At 42.0% G+C, this 20,881-nt stretch overlaps 1 protein-coding gene across 1 annotated transcript in view; it reads right to left on the reverse strand.

Annotated features, from left to right (window-relative positions):
• Positions 1–207: 207 nt before the first annotated feature.
• The window catches only part of RNF150 (ring finger protein 150), a 115,865-nt gene continuing 95,191 nt past the window's right edge, over positions 208–20,881 (reverse strand). The window contains exon 7 of the mRNA XM_086746735.1: positions 208–802. Coding sequence (XP_086602861.1) covers positions 684–802 — 119 coding nt within the window. The 3' untranslated portion in view covers positions 208–683. The remainder of the gene's footprint in view (positions 803–20,881) is intronic.

Consider the following 20,881-nt stretch of genomic DNA (forward strand, 5'->3'; position numbering starts at 1 on the left):
CCTAATGCAGTTTTAACCCAAATCTCAGCAATCTGTTAATTCCAAGCTCTCTTACAAATAAAGCCCTTCAGAATATGCTATTTCCAAGGCTCCCGCTTAATGAAAGCAGGCTTCACATTAATGCAGGGTGCTGGTGCCCCATCCTTCTGAAGCCATGTGTACCTCACGCAGAAACAACAAGGCAATGATAAATCCTGGAGTCAGAGATCATGAAGTGGGAATTCAGTTTTCTGGATTGAACTCTTGAAAAAGCTGGGGTCAGTTAACAAAACCAGAGTGTCCATCCATTACAAACTATAAACAAACAAACAAACATAACAAACATATGTCTTTTCAAAAAAAAGAAACAAAAACCCGATCGAACAAGTGTAGAAAACACTCAAGCTGTCATTTCAGTCGCGTATTTAAGAGCCACTGAAGAGTTACATGACTGCTCTCAAGCACGTGGGTGAACTGGAAGCGTTCATCTCCCATGTGGACAAAATGAACGTATGTAGATGATGAAACCGCATCCAGGCAGACACAACTGTTGCTATTGCTTTTCGTGACCATCTCAGAATGGAGTGTGCAGGAGTGACAGTGCTCTGGAGGCATGTGCATGACTGGTCCAAATCCTAGAAAGCTGACTCGGTCCCTCCCTGTGACCCTCCCCTGTAGTTTAGTGTCGGATCTCTGTTTGTCTTTCAAGACTTCACCTCTTCGCAGTCTTGATCGGTGGAAAGCTCCACATCGGACAGTCCAACTTCCATTGCCATAATCAATGAAATATCTGAATCACTGCTGACTGCTGGCTCCTGTTCATCTGTAAGGGTAGAAAAGAGAGGAAAAGGGCATTATGGTCACGTCTTTCTATTTTTTAGTTCTGCATATTACTATTTTTTAGTTCTGCATGTGGGACTCAAACATTTCTCCACCACTGAGGTTGAGCTTAGATTCCAAGCTTTGCTATTATTCAATATCTGTTTACAGCACTTCAAAAACATCAGAAAGTTCAAGCCATCAGTAGTGAGAAACATGATGACAAGGAGCCTAGTTGGGTAACACTTTCTTCTAATCCTCCCAGGGCTCTCCATCCAGGCCCTTCATCTCCATGACCTTGCTCCTACCGCCTCAGCGCTTCCCTCTCATCCCCTTTCACCTCCTCAACCTAGCATCATCCCACTCTCCCCACAGGCACCTTGTGGAACCAGCTGGCCACCAGGAAAACATTTCTAACAGGAAAAAAGTCTGCCCAAACCTGCATGAGGTGACAAAATCTCTGTCAGTGGAGACATTTAAGAGGGCGCCAGGTTAATGTCTGGAAGGAGGAACATGGGTGTCGTTAGTTTTGCCCCAGGACTCAGGACCAGGCAACCTGCTCCTCAGGTGCCTTCTCTCATCCTTTTCCAGTCTCTTTTCTATTCGCCCTTCCCTCTGATTTGAAGATACCTTGCAGGTTCTTCATCCAGGCCAAAGGGATCTACTGTAATCCACCATGATCTCAAATATAGTAAGAGTCAGATTACTGACTTTTGCCAAATTGCAAATCCCATCAAAACTACAAGTGCAGGAGGAGCAACTTCTTTTTTTGATCCCGCAGCACTTACTATGTGTGTATTTAGTAGCAGATAAAGCCAACAGATTTTGAAGGACTAAAAGGTAATTTTACTTCAAGAACAATCAGGAGAAGCAAAGCACACTGGATCTCCAGAGAGATTTTCAAAGGCACAAAAATCCCATAGGTGGTTGAGTCCCTGAGAGAAAAAGTTGACGGTTCATATTTTCAAGTGGTTTAATTACAATGATGATGTTTATATGTAACAATACAATGTATTTAAATCTGTGGCAGTTTTTCCTTTACATATTTTATTTTTCAGACAATAGAAGCGGAGCTGGATTGATGCTAAAAAGTCTAGAAGTTGAATATCAAAGAATTAATAAGAAACATTACAGAGGAGCCAGGAAAATAATAACTTATCAAAGTTTAATTATTCACTTGAAGCTAAGTGAGCACAATTAGTCTCCTCTCAAGAGCTGCATGATTTTTAAATCTGTTTTAGAGAAAAAACATCTATTTACTTGTGCTGTGATTAGACCTCATGTTCTGAAGAAAAAGCTTGAGTAGGGCCTGCATTATTCAAACTGAAAGAGCCAGTGCTTTCCTTTACATCCCTTCTGAATTTTCACCCTGGATTATTTTTACACTTTCTTGATTGCGAGATAAATAATTAATGTGCACAACCTCTTTATATCAGTATATTTTTTTTTCCCTACCAATATGACAGGAGTAAAACATTTCAAGGCATTGCTTCTGATTATAAAATTTGTTTCCACTGGATGTGGAGGAAGTACTTATGAACTGAATGACATCTCCTGCAGACTCCAGCGGACTTCAGTTGCACTGAACCATTAGGTGAACTGCGAGATCCAAGAGTACCAACGTGCATCACGGACACCTCAAGACCTAAAGCATCACCTGTAGCCCCCTGAGCCACAACAATGTGGTTCCACACCACTTCAGTATTTATCATTGCTCTGTAACTAATAGGATTCTCAAAACCAATGGAAATGATGCTTCAGATGTTGACCTAAGAGCAAGTTTATATTTGCATGACACAGGTCCTGAGGCTTAGCCACGTTAAACAGCCGCTGGGAACACTTTTAAGAGAAAGGTGATTTTCATCTGAACTAGCTGTGCAGGAAAGAAGGACTGGCTGAACAGTGACAGCCGCACACAGGCTGAAGAGGCAGGCTGAGCCGCCAACACAAAATGTCACAGCGTCAAATGAGAAGTGTTTGTGGTGCTGAAATGTTATTTCAAGAATTGTTTCTTCTAGGGTTGCACAGCAGAGAAAGATCTCAACTGAGTTCAACACAGGCAGATAGAACAGAAGCAGATTTACAGCTCACCTACCAACTATCTAACCTATGTACAGGAGCACCTGCTTTCCAAACCAGCAAAGTTGAGTTTCACATTAAAAATCCTATACCAGTATTCAAATTCTTGGATCTTAGTCTTTCTAAGGTAGGGGCTTTATAGTTTGTCTTCTTTGGGACTGAAGTGCAGGTCAGTAGGAACAATGAACAAAGCATTCTGAAAATGCCCATGCCTATGCCCTGGTATTGCTTTTCTAGTGCTGCAAAAGTACCTAAAAACATGAAAGCTCCACCTTCCTTCCTTGCTAACAACGCAGCGCTTCAAAATTCTAAAGCTACAGCCTGCCACTTCAGCACAGCGGGCAGAAAAATTTGGACATCACCACCCATTCCACCTTCCCTTTCAGAGAAGGGGTCAGCACTGACATTTCTCTGGAAGACGCAAACAGCACAAGGAAATTAATGCATCCCTCACCATGATGTGCTTGCTCTTGTAAACACGAGCCCTACTACTGACCCCAGCACACACAGGATGAAACTGGGAGGCTGCAGACGTTCAGGAAGATACAGATCAGCTGTAGGTAACTCTGGCTGCAAGGTCTACAAACTGCCTCACCGTGGCTCCCACACACAACGCAGGCTTTCTAGACTGTGGTGTTTGTGTTGGGTTTTTATTTTTTTTTTTTGGCCGGCTCCTCAATAACGTGAGCCAGCAGAGTTAGTGACATTTGTTAAAGGTAAGCAAACCCCAGCTAAACTGCAAGTGCCGGGAGCTTAGCCTGCATTTTGCATCCCTGATTTTTAGATGCTTTTTACAATGACAAAGCTTATACAATCACACAGCTTCTACAGAAGATGCCTGGCTCACTGTTAAGAACTTTTATGACATCTTTGCAAGTTTTTTGAAAGTTGGTATTTTTTTTTAAAGCCCTGAAGTCAGGTGAGGATCTCAACTTTCAGTGAAGATCTCAGCTTTCACTTAAAAATAAATGAATCTTAAGATGTAAAAAGAAAATAAAGAGTTTAAAAAACCATATCCCTAATTTCTGACAGATTTTATGTTGGAATATCTAACTTGTTATTTTAGATGTTTGTGAGTGGCAATACTGTCTAACAACTGTACATACTGTACACACTGTAATACTTCACCAGGTTTTATAGCATTTCATGCCCCAAGCATAAAGCCTTTTGCTTAATGAAGCAAAAGGTGCATCCCAAGCTGCTTTTCAGCCTGAGTGCTAGCGCTTACAGCAGGCAACTGTAGACCTCACTGCCACATTTCTCCCATGTCAGCGAAACGCAATACACCACAGCACCCTGCCTGCTTCCAGACAGACTTTTTCCACTTGCTTGTACTCCCTGACACACATTTGAGGGTGCAACAAAATAAACTCCTTCTCTAGCCAATATTACTTTAAATTTAATCATGCCAATGCAGGAAGAATATCACCATGTAGATACGGAACTGCCCTATGTAACAGCAGTACAGCCCTTAGTTGTTGCAAAGTTCATTAAGTGATATTTATATTTGAGTGTAATTGCAATCAAACAAGGATGAAAAGAGCTAATTACTCTGGTGCTTTAAAAACAGTAAGACTGCACACTAGTAGTAGTTTGCTGCTGCTACTCGTAATGCTTTGAGTAAGTCTGTAGCTGTTGTACACTTATAAATATTCCAAAAGAAAAAGGTCAGATGATGGGTTTCTAAGAATTTGACAATGTTTGCAAGAGACGTGGGAGAGACCTAAGAATTCAAGAGTGAGTGAAAAGTGCATTTACAAAAACGCTCATCTGCCACATGTAGGTAAGCATCCAGGCATGGACACAAATCGAGATATACTTGTAATAACCCACCCAAGGATGAGGAACAAACTGATGGAACTGCAGTGGGTTTTGCACTGATGGAGGCCTCACTCCTGCTCCCCACTGTGTTCCTCATCTGACACCGTGCTCTGATGTCCCTAGGAAATGGGCAGTGCCATGGGGCTCTCCTAAAATTGCTCCTGCTTGCCCCAGAGGTTGAGATTTCCCCCAAGCTCACGGAGCTGGAAAAGCTGCAGAAGCCCATGATTGGGCTAAAAGGTCCACAAGCAATTTGCATCCAAGAAATCAGTAGAAAAATAAGAACATACTAAAATGCTATACAGCAAAAGCTTCTCAGGATTGCATGTGTATAAGGTTTGTCTAAGATGACAGACTTTTTTCCTTCTTCGGACATTCAGGTAGTGCTCTGCTATTACACCCATTTGTGAGCAAGCCGAGAAGTATCGATTATTACGTGTCAAACGAGAGCTGCCACCAACTGTGTAATTCATCTACTGAAAGTGTAACTAAAGCCAGCAATCTCCTATTCTCATGGATTAAAAACACGGGCTACCGCTAAACTATTCAGCTGGGAGTCAGTCTCCCTTCTCTCATTTATTATCAGATCTCTGTGAACTAATTCGGCATACTCGGTCCTGCTCCACACACAATTAAACCGCTGCACAGAGCTGTGCAGCTGCTAATGATTTTCTTCATCTTATGACAGTCAGAGGCATCAGAGGGTAAGAAAAAGCTGCTAACTTAGGTGTAACCTATTTGCCTAGTTATAAAGTTGAGCATTTAGCACAAGAAACAAGTTTTGTTTTGCGCAGATCTTCCATTCTTGATGGTAGATGCCCAGCTTGGAGGAGAAATGAATAATTATTGATTCCTTCATCTAATGAAATGCTGTGAAAAATGTATCAGTTATTATCCTATCCTTAGCTGCCAGAATACAGTAGACAATGGGACTCTGTCTAAAACCTTGTTTTGACAATAAATATACAGCAAAACTCAGACTTGATTTCACTATTCATTTCACATTCTCATCACCGAAATATACCTTATTTCAGAACTCTTGATTTTCTGGAGATAGAACTAAGCCAAAACATTAAATCCTTGGTGACAGGTATGCTCTAAGACCTAGACAAATATCTAAAATTTATGTTAGGATGAACCTTATTCCAGTCTGGGGCTCACTTCTACTCTACAACCATTGCCCCCAGTCAGATGCGTCTAGAAGCATTCTGCTCCAGAAGAAACCAGAAGTGTGACCATCTCCTGGAGCTCTAAGGACCTGAGAAGAAAATATATTCAGGGTCATTAGAGGCACTGATGTGGGACCTTTATAAAAATGGATTCTATTCAGCATGAAGCCACAGCGAACTGCCAATGCAAGCAGTGTTATTCAGATTTTGTTTCTAGTATCAGAACAACCAGAATACTATCCATCACATTTGATCGATGATGGAGAGAGAGACCTTTCTAGAGCCCTCTATTTTTCTTTGTCAGCCCAAGAATGCACTTTACCATCACAGAGTTTACTGCTCCCTCCTATTGCAGCCCTGCCACAGCACCGCTTTGCTGCTTTTAGTCTGAGAGAAGGAGCACGGTCCTACGACGCTAGGACCTCAAACGGCAACTCCTTCCACAACAGTACCAGTCAAATTTATTTTATCACAAAGACTCTCTTCTTTAAAAACCCTACTGATTCTTAAAATTATTCTCAAACTAATCATCCAATACTTCTTACTGCATCATTTTATAAGTCAGTCTCATATTCCTTCCACGTCATCTTGATAATCATAACGCTTTACAACAGGCTATAACTGCAATAACAATACCACTTAAATAAAACACACGGAAAAAAATGCCTATAAAATCTCTAACGCAAAAGAAGCAGTGGGAATATGTTTGAGGAGAAAGGGTTATAAAAAACCTGTTACTAACACAGTGCTTTTGTACACAGAGGCTAATAAAACGGATGAAGAAGTCTGGCTGGTTACAACTGAGAACAAAGTACTGGGGAAATACTTTACTGCTGTTTCCTAGCATCTGAGCACCAAGGGGAAAAAGTACTTGAGCACAGTAACTGCTTTTGGAAGAAAAGGTTAGAGTCTTTTCCACAAATAACGAGCCAGAGCTTTATGAACGTTCTAATGGCAACAGGGCTTCATCCAGAGGATAAAGTCTGAAACACTTTGCAAAGAATACACAAACATCAGCACACCAGGAAGAACCAAATGCCATGACCTGGCAAGATTCATTCAAGACCACATTTCAAAAATTTGTTTAACTGGATTGAATCCCTAAGCAGTTGACTTGATAGATGGGCCTGGATACGACACAAGACACTAGAGTCCCTCCCAAAGCAAACTTTTTTTTTCTTCTTATTGAGTGAAAAGGCAACAAACTTTCTTCCCTTAATCTTTCTCTAGGATATATGTTTTGGGAGAACATACAGCATCTCTGAATGGAAAACAGCAAAAGACCCAGTTCCCTGTCTTCAAGCATCCTGCAGTGCAAAGGGGTAACATCATCATCATCATCGTCGTTCTGGACATGAGCTACTAAGATGGAGAGTCATGACTCTTCAAGGCATTCACTGATTCGATTCTGTGTGCCCAGTTAAGACATTATAAATCTGATTTTTCAGTTACAGCATTAACCTGCACATTGTATGCCCCAAGCACATCTTCTACTAACTTCAGATACAGCTGTAAGTACTCAGCACTGCTGGAAATCATATCCCAGAATCTCAAGTCAACCATCAAAAAACAAAGGGGAAATTATTATCAATAACCATTTTTATGAAGTCTAAATTTGGAACATGTTGCACTTAAGCAATAAACTTTTAACACCAGTTACCTGAGAAGACATTTTATGTTTTGGCAAGACCAATGAACTCATTGTCATAAACAGTGTAGAAAGTATCAGCACCCAAATGCTCTCTCTCTCTCTCAAAAAAAAAAAAAAAAGGAAAAAAATCCATCCAAATAAGGAAATAAGTTATAAACCACACAGAGTAGATAACAAACACTTTCGGAGAAAGCTGAGCAAAAGGGGAAAAACACCTATCTGTATCTGTCTTTAGTGAACATAAACTAGCTTCCTGAGATTTTGTCCACAAATCAGAACATGAAGTCTTCGAAATTCACAGCATGTATTAAGATTATTTTAGGAGTCAACACTCTGGAGATCTGTCTTCTCTCTCCAAGAGGCTGGCTGATGATTGGGAACTCTTGATCAGCTGTCTTAGCAGGGAGCTGCCAACCCTCTCTGTGATACAATGAACATGCCTCCGCCAAGCATGGCACAAGAAAATCTAGTATTTTTGCTTTCAATACACTTTCCTCTTTCTCCTTACTCTTACAGGTCGTGCTCATCGTGTTCCTGCCCTGGGACCAGCAGGGAAACTCCTTCTGTGGCCTAGAGCCTGCAATATCATTTTCTCTTTCCACGACTAGTCTTTCCTCTTTCCTATTGGAAACTCAGTCAGAATATGATCAGAAAGATTACTTGAACAATCAACGGAGTCATCACACTAAGGTCTCTGGCACTGACCTCCATGCTTTCACACGAGCTAATCCCCATATTCAAGGTTCTTCACAGTTTATCGGCACGTCTGGTCTTATTCACTACAAAGTATGTTCTTCCATCTTTGACTGACCCCATTCTTCAGTCCCATACTCTCCCCTTGTTTGATTGCCAGAAAAGAACCATCCACTTCGTTCACAAAAGGGCATCCAGCCTCTTAGAAAAAGCAGCTTGGCAAAGGTCTTTCTCCCTCCAAGCCTTCCTGCTGTCTGGAAGGGGAGAGTGACAGTGCAATGCCGCTGCACAACCTCCTTACTCTTCACCACTGGCCATCCTCAGTGCCCAAATACTGCACCAGATGCACCTCTGGTCAGCAGACCATGTTCTTCTGATGCCCACAGTAAGTTTCAGAAATCAATCTGAATGCACTTCATTCAATGTACAGCCTGTTGGAAATTATCATTATTTAGAACATGCAAAACTATTCATGTATTTGATTGAAATCAGAAAATGAGATCTCTCATAAAAAGGGAAAAGATTAAAAAACACTGAAGTGCAGGCCTGTAAGTATATGACAATTTTTCAAGTATCTTAGCTACCTTTGGTAATATATTAAATAAGCTAAGATCTTTAATTCTGAAATAATTTAGCTACTTTTGGTAACATCCTGCCATTTCCTACACCACTCTAAGAATCCTAAGAAACATTAAGTTTTCAATTTAATGTTAAACAAAAATTCTACTTCAACTCTTCACAAAATTCACTCACAAAAAAGTCTATTAGGTCTAGACTGAAATAAAATCACTGTTATCATGCAGTCTCCCAAGCACTGCTACAAACACTTCATGTGCAGGTATTATTTTCTGATCATTTCTATTATTCTTCCATTTAATTTCTCTTATACAGACCAAGTTTCTGGCTTAGCTGAAGTACAGTTCCATGTACCAGCAGCAGCGTGACAGAGCCAAGAAGTGGCAGTCCAACTCCCCTGCCCCAGCTCACCCTCCTGCCACCTATCCTGCGTCAGCTCTGCTTTTCCTCTCACTGGCCGGGGAGTTGACTTCATGTTAAAAAATGTCTGCAAATTGCCTTGGAAACACTTTTTGCTAGGCTAGCAGCTGAACAGGCTGGCTCAGTCACAAGGCAAGTACCGCAGCCAACTTTGGAAAGTAGCATACAAAGGGACCCCCCGCTTACATCCAACATCTGCAAGCTGTCCCTGCGGTACCACGACGGTGTAAGTCTGAAATCTCAGGTGTGGCACGGGGACTGCTTTTTTACTTGGTTTTCTTAGCAGCTGCTAAAAGGCCAGGGCTCCTTGGTGTTACTGCAAAACAAACAGCATTAAGTGATAAACTTAAAAATAATAATGCTTGGCCATGTTAATGGTGTGTAAAGGATACTGCAAGGATTCGTCCAGTAGCCAAGGTGAGAAGTGTGGAGAGATGTAACACCCTTTGAGCAGTGAGCAAACATCTTTAATCACACTGCCAGCCATTTAAAAATCAGGATAGCAGGTGTGTGACAAAGAGAGTTAAATGCTGTACGTACTGGCATGCGTTACACGCTAAATGGCCTGTTGGCAGGCTGTCATAACAGACTTTTACATCCAAGAAGTAATGCACACAATGCAAACGTGTGCATCTCAGTTTCCATGGGCTATACTGGTCACTGCTATTGTGACTGAACTTTCTTATTTATATTTTAAAAATCTGTGTCAGCAGTGTGCTCTCCTTCCTGCAAGCCTGAAAGGAGAAGGAAATTATAGCCTGGCTCAGATACACAATGGGCTGCATTGACCGAGCAAAGAGTGTAATGGTAAGAGAAATTTCAGTTCTGTTCTGTTCTTAAGGGATATAAGGAAGAAACACCCTTTCACGGGGTGATTTAGAGATGTACTGGCCAACACCACACAAATCCCTCAGAGCAGTCACACCAGAGAGGTATTGCAATACCCCCAGGTGTGATACAATATTAAACCAGAAGACTCAATGCAAGCTCATGGTTTCCAAAAACCTTTTTCTCTGGTCTGACCACACCGCAGAGCTGTGACCTCTCCTGGAGGGACTTCACAGCAGAAGCAGCTGCACAAAGCCACCTGAGATTGCTCCTCCTCAGGATAGCACATCCCTGCTGACCCCACCTGCACGCACAGCAGCTCTGCTTTGCCCTGCTGCTTTGCACCCTGCTCCCAGACGGAAGGAATGGGAAAAGAGATGCTCAGCCCACAGGCACCCTCCTCCCCACTGCGGCAATCAAAGAGCCCATCCCAAAGCACCAGTGGCTAGGTGGTGGCCGAGGCTCAGCAGGGTTTGCTGGCACACAACAGGACCTGGGGGAAATGGCAACCCACCATGATGATCTCTGCTTAACAGCTTCAGCACTGTTGGATCCTGCGAAGGCACTTGGGACTGTGGTCCCCCTGGGAAGTGGGAATGCCATGTCTGGCACCCAGGGGAATGCAAGAACGGGTGTTTGGTCCTTGGAAGAGCAACCCACCAAGGGCACACAATGAGACGAGGACATGAAAGCGGACCTGCAGAGCAAGGCCTGGCTAGGCTGTTTTAAGAGATCTCCAGCTTTTCCTCAAGGATGTTAGAAGCTTCTCACTCCTACTTCAGCTCATGTACAAGGTGGCTACTAGCCAGCAAAAATCTACTTGCGGCAATTAATTCTGAGAACTTCATGTGAAATGTACACCAGTGTGACAAGCAGAAAAAAAAAATTCTGCCTAATCACTATGAACTGCTTCGTCAATTACACGTATGCACACAGCTGCAACAGAAAACAACAACTTGCTTTAAGAAAACTGTCAATTTTTGAATGAGGGGTTTGGAAAAGCTCATGTAGGTCTGTCTGAGTTTATCTGTCATGGCAGCATGTGCATGATTTTCAAACCTATCTCTTTAAATACCTTTTACTGCATAAGCTCTCAAAAAACCTGGGTCACTAGCAAAGCACATTATTGAGGAATCATACACTGAAATTTCAGGAGCAGTTACAATGAACATCTTTGTGCAAAGACGTCACAAAAATGCCTGTGTACACATTAGAGGATTTAATAAGAAAACACATAAGGAGGTGGCTGAAAAGCTCAACAGTGGTGGAATTACTTGAATAAAGTGCATCTGTATCTTCTTTTCCTTTCTCTCACATAGGGTCTCGCCTTCCCTTCCAGTGCTGCTAACACGGGGCTCCACCCGAGATCTCCAGGATATTTCCAGGATAAAGGGGCAAGTCATTCGCCCAGCACTTCCCAGGCTTTTGAATTTTGTGCATGTTGCTAGGAACCCCTTCTCACCATGTACGCTGGTGATAGTGATGCATAGCTGAAATTTAATTCCATTAGAAATATCTGTAATAAAAATTTTACCCAGGGATGTCTTCTGATTAGATATGAAAAAAAAAAAAGCACATAGTACTGAAACTAAAAGAGAAAAATCCCGCAGCGGTGCTCAAGGAACCCATGTATGTCATTTTTACTGCTGTTGCTAGCAAAATACAACTTCTCAAAGTGTAACTTTTACCTTAAGGGGAAAACAGTCTTCCTCTTTGTTCAGTACAAGGAAACAACATGCCTGAGAATGAGCCTGGCTCTGTTGCAGCAACAGCTCCAATGCCTGAAGCAGGGCACAGCTGCGGGACCACCATGCCTGCCAAGTCTAGGCAGATTAGTGCAGCATTCAGTGGTCATCCATCCACACAGCTTCAGCATCCTCCGCACCCGAGGGCTGCCCACAAACAACAGACATGTGCAGAGACGATAACATTGTTTGTATGTCACACTTCCCCCGCTCCCACCCTGCCTCCTCTGACACCTCGTAGCGAAATCAGTGTCTTGCCTGGCACCAGCCACACATGGACTTTCAGGATTTGATCATTTCTCGTCTCCTGTCACATGCTCATGCTCAAAAAATTGTGAGATATTTGACCAAAGTGCACCGCTTAGGTTAAAGATCAATTGTCAGAAGTCCATAAAAACAGAGAATACATGACAGAAACAGCACAATAACCCAGAGCAAATATGTTCTTGAACTTTACAGGACTGTCTAACCTGATTTGAATTGGACAGCTAAATTATATACTTTGTCATAGGCCATGGCTTATCTACTTACTGTAGTTCAAAAGATAAAGATTTATTTAACTGCAATTCAGCTGTAAAAAAATCTCTTGTAACAACAACAACAAAAAAGGAGAACCAACTGTACTGTTTCCCAGTGACTCTAAGAAATCTGCAGTTTAAAAACAAAGCTCATGTTTTTCAGTCTCACAGACTCCACCAGATACTGGAAGATGTAGTTGTTCTTGATGGTGTGGCATCAGCAACAGTACAATATTCTGCAGACAGGTCTGATGCATGTATTGGAACAAAGTACGGACCTGAACAGATAACTTCAGCCATCCCCCATAGCTATACTATTTCTGCTGTGCTAAGATGGGCACGTAGGTAAACAGACATTTGTCTGAATACATGGAGGGGATGGTTCAATTTATTAGCCTGGCATTTTTTATGTCTACGCAAAACATTTAAGAATTAATAGAATAATCAATTAAATAAAATAAGAACATCCAGAAGAAACTATTTCAACCATTGATATGTGCATTAGCAATGAAGAAAAGCAACGTGACAAGCTGACGTGCCACCTCTTAGTTTCATTAGAATTGGAGTCGTTTTTAAAAATAAATTCTAGATGCTTTCAAAGTAACATATTCTACTAATTTGAATCTTCTTCCTACAGGCTTTTGACAGCACTCATGCACTTCTCTTTTGAGGCCCCCAGGATAATGCAAAAATTCTGCAAGGAAGCTTTCTTTACTATCCAGTTTTGCAGAATCTTTACATTAGGAAATCTTATCCCGATTGAAAACAGCGCACCCTTCATTCCTAGTGCCCTAGGTTCAGATACGTTCCTGGTAGGTACTTGTGTCTGCTCCTTCCTCATACACACACAGAAGGGACAGCCCTGACCTTCACTGAGCACTGACAAACACTTAAAATGAGTCACTAGCAACTGCTGGAGCTACCGTAAATGTCTCCTTTTAAATAAGTAACCTGAAATGCTTCACTGTTCTCCGATTTTTCATCTTCCCTGGAGTCTAAGTGATAATGTGCTTCTAAAACAATAGCAAGAAAGGGCGGATAGAGCAGAAACCACGCTTCACAATAGCTTCCGTAGAACAATTTCTTCAACACATGGAGTTTTGCTATTAACTTAAAGAGGAAGCCTTAGGAGACTTGCACTGGAAGGGATGTCCTCGGTAGCTGAGTCTACTCTCCACTATTGTAGTGGGCACACAATAGAATCCCTTTCAGGTTTGCTACCAATTAGCATCATTCACTGTACAAGCTCCCCAGCCACTTAGTTCTCTTCGCCAGTGCAAACTGCAGCCAGATGTCAGTTAAAAGCTGTAATACTTGATGTCGTGGTTTTGTTTAGTGGGGGGGGGCCTAAGGTGGTAGCTTCTGTAGGAAACTGCTAGAAGTCGCTCCCCTTTGTTCAGTGGACTCGGCCGGGCCTAGGGCGGACCCACTGCTGGCCAAGGCCAAGCCGATTGGTAGTAGAATGTCCCGTGATAACGCCTCTGCGATAACGTATTTAAGAAGGGGAAAACAGAAAAAAAAAAAAAAAGAGAGAAGAGAAGACGTGAAGAAGCTGACTGGGGGCAGAGGCGCAGAGGGGGAGGCACAGGCCTCATGGGCCTTGCAGGCCTCACTCTCTGGCCTCTTGCCAGGCGGCCGACTGGGCCCGACTCGGCCCGGCCCGGCTGCAAGAAGTGGAAAGGAGATGAGAAGTGAATAAGATGTAAAAAAGATCCTGAGAGACATCTACCAGCCTGTTGTGAGGAACGGCTGCAGACGCCAAGGTCAGTGAAGAAGGAGGGGGAGGAGTAATGTGGCTCCTGGCCAAGATTCCCCTGCAGCCTGTGGTGAAGACCATGGTGGAGCAGGTTGTCTCCCTGCAGCCCATGGAGGTCCACGGAGAGGCAGAGATCCACCTGCAGCCCGTGAAGGACCCCATACCGGGGGAGGTGGATGCCTGAAAGCAGCTGTGGCCCGTGGAGGGCCCGCTGGGACAGCTGTTCTAGAGGGACTGCACCCGTGGAAGAGATGACCCACGCTGGAGCAGTTCCACGAAGGACTGTGGCCCGTGGGAGGGACCCCACGATGGAGGAATGTGAGGAGTTCTTCCCCCGACCATGAAGCAGCGGCGTGAAACAACGTATGATGAACTGACTGCGACCCCCATCCCCTCTTCCCCCTGTGCCGCTCAGGAGGCACAAAAGAACCCTTGAACCCTTCATACAACACCAACCCACAGAGATCATCTTTTTTTGGGGTTTTTTTTTTTTTTTTTTTTTTTACATCCTATGATGACAGATGAGTTCTGCAGCCAATACTCCTTTCTCTTAAACCTATCAAACCTTGCAACATGTTTTACATTCCAGTGTAATTAGGCAGTTTTTGAACAGAAATCATTCCAGCTCTGATCTTCCCTAGAGTCTACTCAACAGGTTCGCTCTCTGTAAGATTTTCCATCTACGGTTGTGTCCAGTCCTCCGACTGAGAACCAAATCTGACCACGGCGCAAACAGAAATCTTCCTATCAAAATGTGAACTTTTGTGCTCAAAACTTCCTAATATTAGAGCTTCCCACTATTTGGATGGTCTATGTACCAGGAAGGTCCTCGTGTTGCCACAGGGCAGTTGTAAGCAGAACGTGCTTTGTGCCAGGCTGTGGGTTGGCATTTTCATGGGGTGCAAAATGACTCAAACTGCTGTTGACATTAATGGATTGGCAGGGGGATATGACATTGTCAGTGCTGGTACAATCTAGAAATCCTGTATAACTGTGACTGAGCACTTGCAGGAAGAGTAAAGTAAATCTATGCAGCCAGAAACAGCCCATAGTTTCCATCAGGAATATATTTCCCAAGACTTCCTGCAAACTTAAGCAAAAAGTATGATTTAATCTGTCTATGCATAGTCGTTTTTATGAGAAACGTGGCTCTTTTCATCAGTTTAGAAATCAGAAAAAAAACCCCCAAACCACTTAACCCAAACAGAGACTGTATTAAACCTGTTCTTTTTGGAAAAGTAAAACCTCTTAAACGTCCTTTGTATCTCCTTTAGGTTGCTTTCACAGTTTGCTTAAAGGCTTTAGCAGTATTTTTGATGTAACCAACTATAACTATAGGAAACTGACTATAAAAAACCTAACTATAGGAAAGAAAAATAAGCACATTTAAATCTCATCACAACCACAGGCAATGAGGATTAAAACATGACTAGGAGGTTACAGAACCACTGTCTATTTGGAACTGAAATGTCCAAAATTTTATTGTTTCTTGCAGCAGGGCTAGTGCATCTGACAAAACTCTGACAAGCTAGGCTGTGTATAGTAATGCATATTCACAGAGAAACACAAGAGTACAGAACAACAATCCAGAAAAGCATTCATAAAGAAAAAGGTCAATATTTTATCTTGTTACATTCATCTGAGAAATTTTAAATCAGTTGATGCCAATCTCCTTTTAATCAGAACATTTTTTGACAATGCTGCAATAGCTCAACATTGTTGGTGTTTTCCTATTAATAAATAAATCTTTAATCTGCCAGGCTACAACTCGTCTCAAAAGACATTTGTAAAAATGGCTTATGTAAAGAAGAAAAAAAAATAAATCAGCCTTTACAAAAACTGAAACCAAACTAACAAGCATTTTGAGTCAAAGATTTTAAATTAATGTGACTCTCCCTCTGATCCTCTGTCTCCTTCCTGCCTGTCTCCCTTTCTGCCCAAAATGAGCCTTTATGAAAAAGAACACAGCACAGTTTCACTTGACCCGACTCCTTGACCTGAGATATGAAACCAATGGTTTTGTCTCATCAGCCTGAAGCAAGAGCGCTGGCATTCTCCTTCCTTATTTAACCAGTTCCTTTTGTTTTCCTTGCTCCTGGTGCACACAAGAAACATCACAAAAAAGTTAAGCTCCATTTACTTGCTTACAAAATCCCAGATGTGACAATTAAAACCCAGAGGGGGGCAACCAGGACAATAAGCAACAAGGCTAACACTAAAGGAGGAACTCAGTGTCACCTAAAGGCCACTAAAGGTGCCTAAAGGGCACCTCAGTCCTAGCACCCAGGATAATTTCTCACTGGCCACGTGCCCTTGAAGACCTGGGTCTGGCTGGGAAGAAACCCAGTAGGGACATCAACAGAAACTGGTCTTAGGCTATATAAATCTAAGGCCATTTACCATTTCCTTTCAAATAAACTTGCAGTCACAATCTAGTTTCAAGTGAACAACTTCTGTCATCAGAAAATTCCCTCCAAGCCACTGCTTTTATCAGAGACTCTTGCTGAAATGCTCATGAGAACATGACAAAGGCCAAGACTAAGACATCCATTTTCAGTGTTTCTTCTTGGACCAGTGGAGGGTAAAGGTCAATTTAAGTTTCAACTAATTGCAGCTGGAATTTTACGAGGTCACTTGGACACCACCACTACCAGAAAGACCTCCATAAGACTCTACAAGTGAAACTCAAATTGGAACAGAGTAATTTGAAAACACTGTCTCTCTGCATTAAAACATTTTGTCTCTATTTCAGTTTTTTTTTCAGTCAATATATACTCCCAGTCTCATCTTCTTTTGAGTTCTGAGCATTCACATTCTCCAGAGAGGCAGAAGAGACATTATCCTATGCATCAATATGTACCTGGAAAAGTAAACATAACAAAAGCTCTCTGAAAACCTGGAAATCAAGCACATAACTTCCAAAAAATGTATATGCCTTTGCACTGGTTCATTATTATTTCCCTTGTGAACACTACTGTAAAGTCAGAGTCAAAAGTCTGTGACATTGTTTGGTTTTAACCCCTTCTGCCTTTCCTTTTCCACTCAAGTTCTTCACTTTCAACTCCTCTCATTGAAAAGTGGTAGTTTCCAGAAAGTTACCAGGCAGTTCCCGAAGAATACTTAGACCTCAGGAGCTTCTGGAAAAATTTAAGATTAACATATTGTTACATTATTTATCTAGTCTGGAAAGAGGCCTTTTAGAAGCTGAATACAAATTTACAGTAAATTTTCATTTTTTACAAGGGAAGTGGACTTGCATTTTTCAGTCATCATCAGGCAAAAACTGAAGGACTAATTTAAAAAGAGAGACAGAAGGAATGAATTATTGCAAACAAATGTAGTTGTTTCCACCCTGTGGAATATGCAGCATTACAGTAGTTTAACAAGGCACTTTTGAGGGTGAACAACTGAAAAGATAATCTATCATAGCTTTTCTTCAAAACTGTTTCCTTTGAAGTGTGTCTTCAGGCTGCAGGTTACTCAGCACCTTGGAGAACACGTTACATCTCCAGGAGCAGGCTGACAGAGGGTAATTTTTCTAAAATCCCCTACTCAGACTACTTTGGTCTTACAGACCGATACATTTTCATGCACAGACAGACAATTTGCTCATGCCACTAATTTTTCCAAAACTAATTATAAAGTAGTAATGAAGTTTAGCAACATCTCAGTTAAACTCAATATCCCATGCACATGGGGGCAAAATCTGAAGCAAGGTCTGCCATAAGTACCTGACATACCACATTTCGTGGCTGTCTCCCAAAGAAACATTAGCAGCTGAAAACACTGTGTTATTTAACCACCTGCATAAGGAACTGGCAAACTTTAAGCCTCCTCTGTGTGATTTACTCTTTTCTCCCCACTGAGATGCTACGGTTTAATAAAGCTATTTTAGCTAAGTGCTTTTCATATTCTGACTTCACGAGTGGTATCCTTGTTCTATACATTTTCTATGCATTTTTTCCTGTAGAAGTATGTTTTTTCATTGTCTTACAGCACTATGCTACCTAGACAGTGGCAAATAGAGCAGAAATTCACCACAGAGATCTCCAGGTGAGTTGTTTTGCACATTAATATGTGTATTAACATAGCGTTTAATTATTGCCACAACTGAGCATATGTTCTTGCCTACACTCTGAGTGCCTCAGATATGTTAACATGAGCAAAAAGGATAAGAAGTGTCAAAGGTATTGGCACCTGCAAAGGACAGTCACAATAAAAAGTCAAGTTGGGTGGATACTCCATCATATATCCCCTGGCTGCTCTGGAAGCCCAGATATTCACTAATGCAGCTTTGATGGTCCTGTGCACTGTGCTGAGTACAGCCTGAGTATATTCCTTAGGATACCAGCCTTGCTGCTGGAGTGGCAAAGATGGCATCTAATTGGGCTAGAATATAGCCATGTAGGTCCTATTTTCAGCATCCCTAAATGTGAGGGCTTACCCATCCCTCTTGTTCCCCACAGGCTCTGAGGCAGGAGAAAATCCTCTCCTAACACTCATGCCAGGTGTTGGACATTTCCTCTCAGATGCTGGGCTTGACCCCTCACCTACTTTTCTTCTGATCATTCATGTTTTCTATAAACACTCATAAAACAGTTTCTCCATCTGGCCTATCAGTTTCAAAGCATCAGTTTCAGGCACTATCTTCACTTAAAACTGTCCACACCCAGAACAATAAAGATTAAAGTCCAATTACTAAAGAGTTAGTGAGAACTCTCACTTCTAGGTGATGTGACCTGGTTACTGTGGTAACCCTAAAGGATCCCTGAAGCACCCCAATTTCTGCTGGAGCTGGAGGCAAGTAACAAAAGAAAGAGCTGTGCCAAAAACACACTAGGACTTGACTGGAATTTAATAAGCAAATACCTTTTTTTTTTGTCCAAGCTGAAATCGAAAGTACTAGACACTGTGGAAATCTGTGCTGTTGCCCCTACAAGAATCTGGAGAAAACTTAAAGCAGAGCAGTTTTGGATGCTTCTCACAGGCCAGACATCTCCTGCAAGACTATTTATCTATCATACAAAAACCATCACACAGGTATGCGCGCACACACCTCTTTCACTTAATCTGCTTCTAAATGCAACTCTCATTTTCTGAGAAATCAAAACTGCTGGTTACAACACAAAGAAGTGCAGGTGTAAGCATGCATGTGATCTTTTAAATACTTGTGAGAAATCAGACGGTTTCCACGTGCAATGACTCTCTTGCATGTTCACAGACTCAAAGCCCAGATGAATAAGGAGAAAAGCAATGACTGGAAACAGCACATCAGTAGAGCTTTTGCCTGGCTTACTTCTTTCATTTGAGTTACCTTCCAAGTGGTTAGGACACGACAGGAGCACTAAGGCAAATGTACACTCCATTATGAAGCAATGCAACCAGAACAAAATACATGCAAGCAGAATCAAAGGTGACTGCTGCAGAAATGGCACTACTGTCTGTGACTGCCTCCTGTATCTCAGCCTTGTGTTTTTACCCACTCATAGGCACAGCTGCCTTTTCACTGTCTTTCTTTCTTTTTTTATTGGATTTGTTTGCTTGCTATAATCTGCCCTTACCTGTGAATTTTTCAGAAATGGGTCCATCTGTTTCTCTTAGTGCGTATAATGACTGGTACAGTAGAGCCTGACTGTGGTAGGGGTCTCTAGGGTCTGCAGAGTACAGGCAAGCATTACTTCTGCATTGCTTATCTATCTGAAATAATGGCAGCAACCAGCAGAACTGACCCTGGAATTCTGCCTTTCATCTGCCTGCCCAGCTAGAGAACTGTTGCTCTGTCTTTGTTCTTAATTCTTACTTTCAGGTGCTGATGGAAGTTGGTTCCTTGCATCACCCATACTGCCTTTGTTCCTGAATTGGTCAGAAAAAGATTCAGAATCACAGTAGCACATTGTATCTTAAACAGCACTTTCTGATTATTTCAGTGGAGGCTTTTGTGTAAAAACTGATGAGAATAAAAACTCCACAGACATTGGAGATGTGAGAATGAGTCCTACATAATCAAGCAGATTGCATGCAAGATGCCAAACTTCTCCTGTGAGGCGAGGCTTGCATTCTCTAGTATAAATCAAAGAGATCAGCTAGTATTAAATCATCCGGTCTCTCTGCAGCTCAGATTTGTATTTTACTCTACATTGTCCATTTTGCTTTAAAAGCTTTCTTGTTCAATGTTTTATCTAGCTGTCTGCTTAAGACAGCGAAGTATAAAGAAAGATATAAGCTATGTTATCACTGATCCTAGTCCTCAGATTCTCTTTTTCCCTGCACGCATGCCACACACACTCAGAGCAACTGGGGATGATATATCTAAGGATACGCCTGTGTGCCATCACATTTTTTACCATGGCACTTTTTCTTACTGAGTTTCATCATCATAGATAATAAATCCCTTATGTCTCTCATATTCACTGACCATTAAAAATGCCTGTATACTCAGATATGAGCATTCAGATAAGATTTGAAACTGCATGCTTACTTTGCCTATTTGTTTATCCTGATTTCTGGGCAAAACAGACAGCTGTGTAGGGTCTAGTTATGCTTGAGACAGCGTGCTTGCTTTTGACAACAGTGTTGTGAAAGCTGGCTTGTGTGTCCCTCTCTTCTCTTGTGCTCCACATTTCTTTCCTCCTGTTGTATTGGCACAACTACTTCTGCATCAGGGAACTGATCCAAAGGAGTTTGAAAAAAAAAGAACAGGAAGAAACTGGTTAACTTCTGGACTGGGCTCACAAGGTAGCTGCACAACAGAAGGCCTACATGGAGGCAGGAACAGGTAATCTGGGACAGAGAGAGGCAAGCTGGTAACTGCCGCAGCATTTCTATGT

The sequence above is a fragment of the Chlamydotis macqueenii genome, chromosome 4, assembly GCF_036417535.1.
Source record: "Chlamydotis macqueenii isolate bChlMac1 chromosome 4, bChlMac1.mat, whole genome shotgun sequence".
In the NCBI taxonomy this organism is placed as follows: domain Eukaryota; kingdom Metazoa; phylum Chordata; class Aves; order Otidiformes; family Otididae; genus Chlamydotis; species Chlamydotis macqueenii.